General features: G+C 41.4%; 1 protein-coding gene across 1 annotated transcript; it reads left to right on the top strand.

The window, feature by feature from the left end:
• Positions 1 to 5,655: 5,655 nt before the first annotated feature.
• g0s2 (G0/G1 switch 2) lies at positions 5,656 to 6,956 on the top strand. The gene is made up of 2 exons (XM_088921993.1): positions 5,656 to 5,741; positions 6,158 to 6,956. Exon 2 carries the CDS (start codon positions 6,178 to 6,180, stop codon positions 6,511 to 6,513), a length of 336 nt encoding a protein of 111 aa, XP_088778119.1. The 5' UTR covers positions 5,656 to 5,741; positions 6,158 to 6,177; the 3' UTR covers positions 6,514 to 6,956.
• Positions 6,957 to 13,870: the final 6,914 nt, after the last annotated feature.

The raw sequence follows: 13,870 nt of genomic DNA, 5'->3' as shown, positions 1-13,870 counted from the left end.
TTGAACTGATGAATGAACATAGCACAACAGCATATGATGTCACTACTCAATTGTTCAAATTAAAGCAAACGCTAACTGTAATTTGAAACAGCCACATAAGAAACACAACTTTAAGTGAGTTGGGATAAAGCAGCAGGCAATTGATCCAAATAAGAGCTGGCACTGAACAAAATTCCAATTTGAGCATGTCAATAGCAGGATCTTTTATTCTGCTCCTGGAAATTCTGCGTCTGCAAAGAGTTGTACAGACTCTAGCTTTTGCAGAGCAATGGTTCATCTGGCCAGATGAGGTTTGTGGAAACTGGAAAGAAGCAGCTCAATTCGTTTCCATGATGCCATGTTTGCTCTGTCCAGATAAGCTACTGTGCTTGTTCAAAACATGGGGCAGCAAATCTATATATGCTAGTAAGTAGCCTAGTTGTGCAGCCACAGACAGGACATGCTAGGAAGTTAAAGCTCTGACAAGACAGAGCCAGCCAATCCTGTTTGCTTTGGGTTTGTTTGCTATGCCCACACTTGTGTGTGTACCTTAATAAAGAGCTGGAGAATTCCAGGTCATTTTTTGACTCGTTTTGGGCTTCTGTGTTATATAAACACCCTACCTTTAAAAGGCAATTCGAAACGTGACCCCTTATATGTCACAGAATGTTGGTATACATGAAATATCATGACATTTTACGGTACACAGGACTAAATTAGAAATAATGTCAAATTTTCTAGGTCTGACTGTAATGTCTTAATGCAGTTTTAATTGTGGTGTCTGTTATAGATAGGAAAGGCTCTTTTAAGAACAGTGCCTAGGTTCTTGACATTATTGATATTAATACTTCTTTTGTGGTCAACTTTAGCATGTGGCAGACAGAGATGAACAGCAGCTGCAGATTTATTCGGCACACGCTGGGAGAACACGGCGTAATGACCTTCACCTGACAATCTCTTCTTGAAGTGGGTATGGGGTCAGTGCCAACCACTCTTTATCTCATACAACACAAGGTAGCGCAGAGTCATTGAGCTTGAAATAGTTACACAAATCAACAAATCATAAGGAAGGCTTTGCATTGATTGATTAGATTTCATATTGTGTAGTCCTAGGATATATCCATGACTTGAGACAAAGCAATGATAGGTCACTTGGTTTTTCTTGGTGCCTAGAGGTGTTTACTCCTCTGTTCTTGCTATGTGTGACTGTGATCAGAGACAAAGAACAGTCAACCCAAGATTTGGAAGATAGAACGAATTGTCCATTCTTTTCATCATGCTGAATTGGCTAGCATCAAGGACAACTCTTACGTTGGCAAGCTGTAAACCCTCAGACCTTGTAGAGGTGGTGAAAAGATTCCCAGCTGGTGTTTAGTACAAAAACAATATTCATCTTTCTTGTTAAATCCTGTCAGTTTTCTAAAGGCTATCTAATTTACTACTTCACTACTGAAGGACGATGCCTTGATGCTGCAGATTCAGATCTCATCATGCAGTTGGTGCAACATAAAACCTAGGTCAATGGGTTTGCCCAGCTGTCTTACTTAATCACTGCTGACACGTGTCCCCTCTCGAAAGACTGATTGCCAGCATGCAACACATGACCCAAACTGAGAGGAGCACAGTGTATCAGCTTCTCCATACAGAGGTAATTGATTATTGCACTCAGTTGCATCTCGTTTTGCAGTGTGTTTATGAGTAATGAAGCCAAGGGCTTGTGCTGGGGTGAATGGAACAGGGAGCAGATGGGCTGGTAGGACAGATGAACTGGCTGACTCTTTGGGTGCTTTGAATGATGAAGCCATATTTCCCATGTGGGATCAGGCTGGATTTGAGACTGGCAGAAACCAGCTCTGGGGACACCTTGAGCATGAGCTTCGCCTCTTCTTCAATTAGAGAAAGCCATAAAAATGGGAGGCTTAGATAGGTCCCTCAAACCTTGTTTAAATAGGTCCCTCAAACCTTAAGAAATCTTTATCATGAAGGGTATCTTCAAGATGTAGCAGTGTAGCTCCCTTTCATTTTATTCAGAGTCCAAGTTGATTTTTAAAGCATTTTGTACAAATGGCTAATTGCTATACATTTTGTGACACATGAGGTCATACACAAGCTCTACAGCAGTATTAACATACTGTATATTCCATCCATTAGCAGAAAACTGCTTCTTTCTGACAAGCGTCCTTGAAGCACAGGGTGCAAGCTGGGATGCCAGTCGATAACAGGGCACATGTCCACACACAGGGACACATTCGAGAACACAAAATCTAGAGAACACAGAATACACCCCAGTTTTGTAACCATCCACATACCCCAAAGATGTGAGGCAGCAGAGATAATTGCTGTGCCAGCCAGTTTACATCTAGGTCTCCTGGCAGTTTTGTTAATATTTTAAATTGTCTCTACTTAGCTCTTAGAATTTAACCCCAAAGCAATCTGCCCAAACTATAAAACTGTGGTAATAGAAATAAGCAAGCCTCTATGGCACATTTGAAATAAGATAATTGTAACAACAGTGAAATAAATGTTTTTGACTTACTATCTAAATAGATCTTTCGTGTGCAGACCCACACTATGTGCATAGTGGGAATTACTTATCCTGCAGACACCTGTCTTGTATGGTGCTTGTGGTATAGAGAGTGATGCTGGATTTTGAACCTCTATAAGAACAGAACCCCCCAACCGATCATTAAAGGACCTGGATTAGAAGATGGTTCAAATTTGTCACTTGGATCCTATTGTATCATAGTATATGTTATTTTGGATCTTAAGGTTTCTTACTTAAATCAGGATAGCCCCTATACTTTGAATTATATTATAGAATGAATCTAACATCATAGTAATAACAAACTTCTGAACCGAGTATAATTCTTGGTCTCCCATCCCTATCGTTGTTTCAACACTGATCATTAGCGAAGGATTAAATGTTGTAATGTCTGCACAGCAGACAAAATCCCAGAGTGGTGACTGATCTTTTCCTTTCTTTCCCGTGATATAAAACAGACCATCCGGATATATTGTGTATTTATTTCCAGAAGCATTCAGGGGTCAAGTGCCAGGATTCACACGGTGGTGAAGTGATGAGGTTGGACACTCCAGAGCTAAAGACCATAACGTACCGTCCATTAACTGTCACCTGACGGCAGAAAACGTCTTGTACCACGAATGTTTATGACTCACATATTGCTTCTTCCAAAATAAAAGTACAGTGCCTGAAGAAAAAGAAAATCCTAAACTATAAATGTACAATACCGTCAAAAGAAAGGCCAATAGATGGATCACATGAAACATTTATTTGTCCAAGGAATCACAAGGAAAAAAGTTGCTCTGAGAGTTTACACAGGTACAATATAAGAAACGTTCTGCCCAATAAAAATCAGTTGTTTCCATCTGCTGTACGTTTTAAGTGCAGCCTCATGCGGTACTGCCCACCCTTTTATTCTTAAACTACGGTCTTGTTTTGCTGCGTCAATGAGCCACAATCCACAGGGACGTTATTTGACGCGAACTGGGTGAAAGGTGAGCCACTTGTCGAGGGTGTCGGGTTTGTTTACGGCTCGTCTTTACAACTGGAGTCACCGGGTTTAAAGCCCGAGTGACGTCACCGGGCTTCGGACTTCGCCGGGAAGCTCCTGCCCTGCGGCAGCTCGGGGGAGGTACTAGCTGTACAGAACTAGCGGTGTAACAGGCTGATCACGTCCTCCGCGATTCACTTTTTTTAAACAGACTAACAGACTAAATGGAATTTCTGCTATGCATGCTACATGCTGTACCAGGGTAATTGCAGTAACAACAACAACAACAAAAAATTAAATTGGTGCTCACAGCGCTGTAGTACGCTGCAAAACCGAAGGCAACGTTTCGGGTTTACAGTTGTTGATTTACAATTCTGGATAATGTTTGTACAAAGTAACGAGTTGCTATACAGTTAAAGAACAGATAAAAATGTGGCCTTTCTTAAGTGAAACACTTCATTTCCTTAAATTTATCTTTTGTCTGTGTAACTGGTTGGGGAACACGTCACTCCTTATTAAAATGACCAGTTTGGACTTTTTTTCTATATAAACCCCAAAAAGACGGTTGAGATTAGTAAGCCGAGTACGTGCAGCAACGATGGGGGAAGACATGGTTTTACTGTTAACGGCTAGCCTTTAGCCTGTAAATAGACGAGCGCACACCTGTTGCCATATATTTCGTTATAATAAGAAAGAAGGATACAGAGCGGTTTAGACTGGCTTGTGTACAAGCAGGGGAATTCAACAGCACTTTGCATAAGGGAGTAACCGAGACCTTTCGCGCATTACAATGAGGAATAGCCCGGGAGAGGCCGCCGGTGAAAACCTGATGGACATCCTTTACGTCTAACTTGATAGCCCGGAGTGCTTTCTTTGTGAAACACAAGAATAACAAATCTGTAAGATGTGTGTGTGCTATTGTGTACGAACAGAGAAATCTGTGGGGGTTACATCATCTGGATTCCCACTTAACTCCACTGGTGTTTTCACACGAGCTTAGATTTGAAACAGGTCGCACGCAACTGAAAACGTTATAACCGCGGATAAACACTGTTCTTTACCCCCTTTTTTCCATTCTTTGTGAAACGTACGCATCCCTGCTCCATTTGTCTTTAAGACGCTATGATAACCAGAAAACACAATGTAACGAGACTGTAGATGAACATCAACCCACAAAAAACACTTGATCTGTATCTTGGTGGAACACATACGCTTTCGGGGTAAAAATGGAAAAAAAAAACATGTTCATTGACTGCTCTCACGCCGGCGCAGCTCCGAACTAGCATTTGACCGCACAAGGTTAGAGACAAGAAGTTGTTACAAGACGCTCTTCGCCTGCGAAAGCTCCCAGTTAACCCAGTTTATTGATCACCAAGCCTGACGCTCGAGTGCTCTGTGAATTACACTGCACAATGATTTCACAGTGCACGAACAGGTAAAGGGGCAGTTTATTACAGCACGAGTTATAGTAACGCGAGAGATAAGCGCCTGTTTCCACCACTTCGCAGTCGCTGCACGTTCTGAAACAAAATGTATTGCCACAAATCGTAGGCCACCATTTTAACCATTAAAACAAATATCAATACGTTTTGACTACCGAAAGGGTAATGCATGCCAAATGATTCCAGATCTATACTTTTTTTTTGTTTGGCCACGTTTAACAATTTATGGTTTGGAAATTGACATAAATATCCGAACACTGCACTTACAATAAGATTACAGACCTATTATTACACACGCTCAGAACGATGTTCCTTATTTTAAAATGTATTTTAAAACATCGTAACCGCTCGGGAATTCCTTTGTTTTCTACGGCCAGGCTTTCCCGAGGAGTGAGTACGTGAGCAGCTACACGTGTGCATACAGCCCCTTGCTGTTGAAGATCTTGCAGAAGGGCTGTTGTGGAACAGGGGCTGAGGCTGTGGCGGTAAAGTGAGGGGGGGTCTGTTTTCAATGCACTGTCCAACCAGAAAGAGTTAACTTGAACTCTCCGTATCCAGCAGTTGTGCGAAATGTCACTGAAACCCGGCTCATGCAAACTGCGTGAACATTGCATGGCCAGTCCATACACCGCCCAACTCATGAATAATTGAGAGCAGCCTACTCAGTGGGAGTGGCCGGAGATCTCCAGCGCTTTAAATGTGAGAAACTCGTCTCTCGGTTTTATTCATCATCGTTGCCAGAGATAATACTAGAAACAAGAAGGACATTTAAAGATCCCGTAATTATAGCAAGAAAAGAACTGATTTGGTAAGTAAGAATTTTCGCATCGCCTGTTCAGAAAACACTCGTTATGTTTATTTTTTTAGTCATATTGGGCTTGTAGCTTTGCAGGTTTCATGAATCATTGAATGAGAGTACTGCCGTTTCCACGAGCTTTTAAAGTGATGGTTTTCACCTCCGAAGTCAAATACGAATGTGTTTTTCTCGGCGATGGCGGGAGAAATGCCTGGCACTTAACGCGCTCTGTGCAGCAGCCTGGTGCCCATTGATTCTTCTAGAATATTATAAGAAGCTCAGTGTTTATTGTGTAACGTGATTTACTCGGTGTGCACGTCGAGGAAGTGGCATTGCGTATGTACAATTGTATAGAAGCCATGGCATTTTTTAAACTCTGCTTTCTCTGCTTGTCTAATGAAATCTCCCCCTCCTCTCTGCTTCTGCAGGTGAGCCGCGCCACCGCCTCATGGAGACCATGCAAGAGCTGATTCCCTTTGCCAAGGAGATGCTGAGCCAGAAGCCCAGCCGGAAGATGGTCAGGGTGTACCTGGTGGGCAGCGTGCTGGCCTTCTTCGGGGTGGTGATCGGGCTGGTGGAGACGGTGTGCCAGCCGTTCTCGTCGGACGCGGGCGTGGACGAAGAGATCCAGCGCCTGGCTGAACGGGAACGCCGGGCGCTGGACGCAGAGGAGAGACGGGAGATGGAAGAGATCGCCACCTCGGAGAACGACCGAATGGTGAAACCCAAGCGGCAAGTGATCACCGGACAGAGGAACGCTGCCAACCGGTTGCACGCCTCCTAAAGACTCGCTGTTAGCAACGAACTTCATAACTACTGCCATACCGCCCGCGATGCACAATATGTAAACGCACTACATAAGCTGAATCTTTCAAGTCCTCCTGACCTCCCCCGAACTGCAATGAAGACTGAACTGAAAGGTCGATTTGGGTATCTGGTAGCCCCATGAGAGTTTTAGCTCATGTTTCATGAATGAACAGAAATAAGATACGCCCAGCTCAGCCCAAATCAAAGACCACTTTATTATCGAACTGTCGCTGCTGTGCAGCAATGTGCATAAGAGTGGAGTTGCCATGATTTCATGGCCTTTGTGACGCACGTCGGAACACGTGTTACCTATTCAGATGAAGATTTTTATACCGAAAGAGACATATATATATTATTTCATATGCTGTATTTGTATATTCTTGTTTTGCACAATAATAAATGCATATTTTTTATTTAAAATTGTGACTCAAAAGAGTGATACTTTGTTCGGTTAAAATATTCATGAAAACTTGGGCTTTAGAGAAATAATGCAACACACGTTTTCCTACTGTCTTGTAGCAATACCATTAGCAGTCTGGAGAAAAGATGCGCCTTTTTGTGGTGCTGAAAATGTTTTATCGCACTTAAGTAAGTCGTACTAAAGTCGATGTGCTTTTTTCAGTATTTTGATTTCGTTGATTTAGACAACATTTTCGGAAAGCATTAGTTTCAAACATTTTTCAGAAGAAAGATATTTTTCTTAAAATGCATTTTGAGCAATCGCTAGTAAACTGTCATGCAGAACTCATCACAGTCAAACCTATTCTTTCTCCTAATGCTTTCTCCTAATGCTTGGATTATTTTGTGAAAACCCAGTATAATGTTTTAAGACCCTGGGGGAAAGCGAGACCCCCTAATGGAGTAAAAAGACAAAGCAGGATGGTTTCCTTCGAGCGTGCAGTTTCTGGACACCCCACTGGCTGCAAGACGAATTGCATTTCAGTGGTGTGAGAAATGTTCAGTTCCAGAAAAAAGGCAACTCAAACTTTTCTTTGAAAGTCCTTCTGACTCCTTCTTTATAATCTTTATAATCTTCTTTATTCTCTATAAACATGCAGAAGAAGACTGTAGCATTAACTGAGTGTTTCAAACCCTGGACAGTTTTTAGGAACTCTGTATTGATGAAGTAGGGTATCATTTCACTCAAGGAATTGCACTTCAGTGCATTGTCTCGGGACCAGGAATGGAAAACACTGGTCTAGATTAAAGCAAAAAGATCCACACGCTCACACACCAACTGCAAATTACACATTCAGTAGCAGGCAGAAATTATTCCAACAGACAAAAGAGTTTCAGTCCCACTAAAAAAACTAGGGTGCAAACTGAGAACCTTCCATGTGTGCAATTTGTGATTTTCTGGGTGGATTTAATTTTCAATTTGATATGTCGGAGTCTACATTTTTTTCCGTTTTTTACCTTAATGTTGATAAATTCAGAAAATGGTAAACAAATACGTGTTTGGAGGAAAGCCAAAAAAAAACAGCCTTGTAGTTCATGAGTGTCCAATCCTAGTCCTACAGGACTGGTCTGTCTGCTGGTTTTCATTTCATTCAACCGGTAGAGAGGGTGTATCTCCTTGTGGACAGACATTAGTATTAGTTTGAAAGAATGTGAATCATGGGAAATGTTTCTTTTTTGGACTTTGTTGGTGATATACTTTGTCCTGGGGGATAAAAACAGCATTGATACAAAAAGAAAAACTCGCATCGGGTTTTAGAGTCTGTTAGGTCTCAAGGACCAAAGATAGTGATTCTGTAATCGGAGATTTGAATTCTTCTCATGTTTATCCCCTGGGAACGACCTTGAAAAAGAGCTGATGCTCCAGAGAAATCAATGGTACTATAGAGTTGCTAACTGTAATACAGGGGAATAATGGGAAATGAGAAAAATGAAGTGATGATATTGCAAGCACATGCACCTTCTATAGTTTTGAGCTGATTCCCTTGTCGTAAAGTTAATTCAATGGCCATACAGTTTTCTTAAACTACAAAGAGTGACGCAGACAGCCCAGGTGATCCCTAGTACAGAACTCCCCTTCATCCACACTATCTACACCACCCGCTGCCTCAGAGCGGCAAATAATATAATCAAGGATCAAACCCACCCTGGGCATGCATTTTTCTCTCCTTCCTTCTGGCAGAAGATTTAGGAGTATAAAAGCCTGAAACTCTAGGTTCAAAGAAAGCTTCTACTCCACAGCCATAAGACTCCTAAACTCCACCTCTTAAATCCTGCTACCCCCGCGTATACCCCTTGGTTTTTCAACCAGACTCAAAGTACTGCCACTACTTGATTTTGCACACCACTGCGATCTGAATGCTGCTGAAGATTATAGCTGCTAAAATGTTCCTGCCTCCAACAATTTGTGAGGTCGTTTTGTGATGTTCATGATTTATTTTGATGTAATGTGCCATTTCATTTGCTACGTCATTGTTATGTTATCTGTTATGTCATTTGTCATGTGAGGAAACAGGCAAGAAAGCATTTCATTGTACTCAGGTACATTTGACAATAAACCTGAAATTTGAAAACTTTAACCATTGGTTTACAGTTTTATGAAGTAATTGTTGAAAAAATGAGCTTCCAAGCACAGCTCACCCACCCATGTGGTCTGTTTCAGAATTGTATCCTCTCTTTACCCGCTGTTGTATTTCATCTTCAGGGAACTGGACAGCCTGCTGCAAAACCCTGAGTCTGAGCTTCTGATTGTCTTGAAAAAAGATTTGTCCTCATGCCTGGGGTCACTGAGACTCAGCTGTTAGCTCAGTCAATCTTACCAAACAGCATGCCTAACCACATTAGTGCTTTTTGACAGACACTTAACTTAAACTCTTATCTGTATTTGACTATGATATATAAAAGGTAGACGGATTTCATTGGGCAATGTTTTTGTAACAGGTCTGGTAGAAAATCACGCTCACCATGATTTGTTTAGACGTCTTTTGAAGCAGGGCCTCTTTTTTAGTCACAGTAACAACTTGTCTAAAACTGATTTGGAGGTCACTTTGCCAACGTTTGGTCAGCCTGAGCCTCCTTGTTTGGAAGATGACAGGAATCGTGCCCAGGCTGCTATTAGCTGACTCACAGACATTGAGGAATTTGACAGCTGTTCAGTCTGGGTTTGCCAGAAACCTTAAAGCTCCAGAACGATGCTCAGAAAATCTCTTCTCAGAAAAGTGCAAATCAGAATTTGCATTATTAGACCTGTGCTCAAAGCTGAGCTTTGTATCATTATTTTGAAAATTGTGGTTAGTATATTTGATATTTTTGCTTCTGTGTCTTTTCAAATATTTACAATGGACCACTAGTTCTAAATCTTTTGGAAGACTGCAGTAAAAGTGAAAGTCACTGAGGAAACCTCACAAATTAAACTTGGCTGCTGTCATCCCTCCCGAACTTTCATTCTAAATGCCATTAAAAACTTTGAAGCATTAATTCTTTCTAATATTTCTACCCAGTTTGGAATAGCCAGGTCTTTAAAATTTAAATCTTTGTGTTCTTTAAGTATAGCTTGTGTACTACACAGGAATATTGAGGGCCTGATATTTATGGAAGGCTGCAGGCACCAATAATTCAGGATGATTACTCTTTTGCTGAAAGTAATGAAGGCCATGACCTTTTATTGCCCAACCTTCTCCCGACAACAGTTTGACAATTGCTCTGTACTGTCTGGAGAAGTCATGGGCAGCCAGTGATGTGATTTGAATTAGTCATTTCTGGGCCATAGAGCTCAACCTGTGCTTTTTGTGTAAGTGCTTTATTACTGGTCAGGCCTTATGGGAGTCACCATAGGAGCTACACCATTAATCCATTACCATCAGTAACCAATATATTATTAATCAATTACACCCCAGGTTGGAACAGGTTGCTTCTCACTCAGGGGCACTGAATGTGAATGGCTGGACGTGCACGTTTAACTGAGAAACAGCAACAGGGTGCAAAGGAGGTGTCAAGGACAGGCTGTGGCATTCTAATTACTGAGTTATTTAAAGTAACACTGTGGCAGATTCAGAATCAAAAATAGGCATGAAAGCATGTGGCAGAACTAGGCAAACACAATACATAGTGCATCCGTGTGTTACAGTGCACCTGTAGCTTGTCTCTTTTCTATAAATGAAATAATGCCAAGAAGCCTCACACATGTGCTTTGGGATTGAGAGTTTCAGATGGTTTAAGCGTGGAGCTGCTACTGCTAGGATCTGGGGCTCATTCCCTCTGTGGTCCCAAGGAAGAAGGAAGCTGGGCATCCCTCTTCATCACCTTCTTGGAGGATGAGTGGCTACCTGACATTGGCATAGGACTAGACATACAGTACATGCATGTGCTTTGGATCACTTGAGATGACCTCTCATGCCTCAAGTTTTTATTTCTTTAGGTAGATTACATTGATGCAGAATCCTGGACCTGCCCATGCCTGCTTGTGCTCCAATCGCCTGATCTTCCTTCTAGATATTTGAAAACATCAATTAGACCTTATTTGAAAAATCAGATACGGCTTGGTGTATCACATATTAAAATCCGAAAGATCAGGAGTGTCCTGTCCTGGTTCTGGAGGGACAATGTGTCACAGATGTTCTATGTCTATTTAAAACAGCAGGACCTGAAAAGCTGGAATAAGAAGATAACTGGTCCAATTGAGCCCATAACAAGCTGATTCATGTTGTTACAAGCCCAGCTGGACAGAAAACCTGTAGACACACAGCCTGTCCAGGACTGGGAATCCTTGCAGTACGTCCATCAAAATGTAGCTGAATAAATGAAGACATTTGTAAAAGCTTCCAGCAGAAACAGACAGTGAGAGTGACAGACATGGAGAGAGTGACTTAAAGCTGGATCTTTTGGAAGATAGTATTATTGATGGTGCAGGCTTTGCTGTATAGTGTTATTAGTCACCCCACCCCATCTACGGAGGGATGTTTTCTTTGAAAGAGTCACAGCTGGGAGACTCTCACCCCACCAGCCAGTTACCCCCGTACACAGTAAAAGAAGGGCTTCTAATACTGGAGCTGTTTCATGGTTGTCTAACCTTTTGCCTTATTCTGGGTCTGGAAAACCTTCTGCCTACTTCCACCTGAGGAAAAACAAAAACTCCTATTGGAGGAATTCTAGCTCATCCAATAGTAGCATCATCAACAATCAGCAAGCTGATACAAAAATAGTCTTTTCTTCCTCGCTGGCATCCAATCAGGGCCCCGTTTCAGCTTCTATGGAGAAACAGTTTCAGAGTCTCGATCCAGCAGGGATGTTGAATGAAAACTTTCACCAGCTTTCCGGATATTTCAGATGCAGTAAACAAAACACAGCTCCCATAAGGTTGTAGATCTATTGCAACAAAGTCAAAACAGTCAGCACTTAAAAAAACCAAAACATAATCTCATTCTGCAAATGCCAATAGAAGCCAAGGTGAATTAATTATAAGTATAATAGGCAAAATGCTGATGTGAAGTACAAAGGTATTTCGACAACACTCTTTTTGTACCCAATGTAACTGATTCAGTCTGTTTCTGGTTTGATTAAAGACAAACACTTTTCTTGTTTTTGAATATTCAAGTACTGTAGGTAGCTGCATCAGCACGAGTGGGCTGCAAAGGAACAAGTTCTCTTTTCAGTTTGGAATAAACCTTTACCTGTTTTTAAATGTGTCAGGCTTAAACCATTAAATGAAGTGCTGGTCAGATCAAATCATCTTTGCTTAAAGAATATAAGTTAAAGGTTCATCTTTGCAGTATATGTAAGCTGGACTTAAAAGACCTGTATCCATGTACACTCTTCTGTAATTTTAGACATAATAATAAGTAATCTGACATTTCATTCAAAAAGAACAGAAAAATTCCTATTCAGTTGCTGAAATAGAAGTGTTCGTCATACTGATCAACTTTCTGTGGTGTTCCAGAAACCGTCATCACACACATGATTATTGCTACAATAACGGCATAAACGTTCTTGCTCAATTTCAGGAACAAGCATGCCTAGCTGTCAGGAAATGCTAGCTGCGTTGTTAGAATTAGGTTACTGCTATTTCCCCCAGCAATATCAGCAGCGTAGGAGGAATCATTTGCCTTATTTTTATATGTTCCTGATTTAGATTTCCTCAAGTTGAGCCTATTGGTGTAGAATCGTGGAACAGCCAATACCAGTTTGTGTTCTGATCTCTGCACTAGACGTATTAATCATCCTTTAGAATGTTGTGGTGTTAAAAATGCAACCAGCTCGAAACACAGTATCTAGATTCTCCTGTTCTGTGAAACCTCTTCAGATTGTGAATAAAAGTATTTGTTGTGGCCAAAGTGTAGACAGGCTGGGCTGAATTGGAACCGGAAGTCCGAGGGTCAGAGTCGGGCTTCAGGAGTTTTTTTTAAAAAGAAAAGTAAATAATTAGAAATCAGTGGAAAGATGTTGATGTGTAGTACAGACTCAACAGCAGTAATAAAGTTATGAAAGCACTGTGTTGCCATTCCCCCTGAACCTGATAAAGACCAAGTTAAACAGGCTGGAGATAACACAGTGTACATTTTTCTCATTGGATTAGGGGACTTGAAAATGTGTGAAGTTAAACATTGCAGATACTTTCTCCACCTGATTAGTACTGTAATAAACATCACATTAGGCATTAATAAGCTATAATCCAGGAGAGTCCAAAGTCCTGCTCCTGTGGTTAAACATATTACAGTGTAGGTCGTTTCTGTTGCAGAACTAATTTAAATACAGTTTAAAAGGGCATGACCATGGTATTATTATTGAGAATTTCTCATTTCTCCACCTGATCTGCCACCTCTGCATGGTTACCGTGCAATATCCAGGTGGGGGCAGCACTGTAGTGGTTGAATAAGGGGGTCCTCTCCCATACGTAAAGCATTTTGGGATCATGTGGGATGAAAGGTGCTATATAAATGACAATCAACATATTATTAAAATGATTAATACCCAACTACTTATTAAGTCATACGACATTGAAGGAGGGACGGATCAACATTACAGTTTTACTTTGTGTTCATCAATCCATTTTGTAATCTTTTTTTCCAATTCAGTGTTGTGGAAAAGCTGGAGCCCTTCACGATAAGCAATGGTCTCAAGGCAGGATACACCCTAGATGGGATGCCAGTCCATTGCAGTGCAGACACACAGACACTCACACCAGGGTAAAATTTTCCCAGAACCCAATTATCCTGACACTCAGATAGCACCCCAGGAATTGAATCCAGGACCCCAGCGCTGTGAGGCAGCAATGCTAACCACTGTGCCAGTGTGCCACCCACATTGCATTCATTTTCCTCTGGAATAGAAAGAAAAGTTCTAGTGTAGAACACACTGAGCTAAACCACAGAGGGAAAGAC

The sequence above is a fragment of the Atractosteus spatula genome, chromosome 7, assembly GCF_055471065.1.
Source record: "Atractosteus spatula isolate fAtrSpa1 chromosome 7, fAtrSpa1.hap1, whole genome shotgun sequence".
Lineage (NCBI taxonomy): Eukaryota > Metazoa > Chordata > Actinopteri > Semionotiformes > Lepisosteidae > Atractosteus > Atractosteus spatula.
Note: the sequence above shows the minus strand (reverse complement) of the source record. Positions and strands in the feature narration are given on the sequence as shown.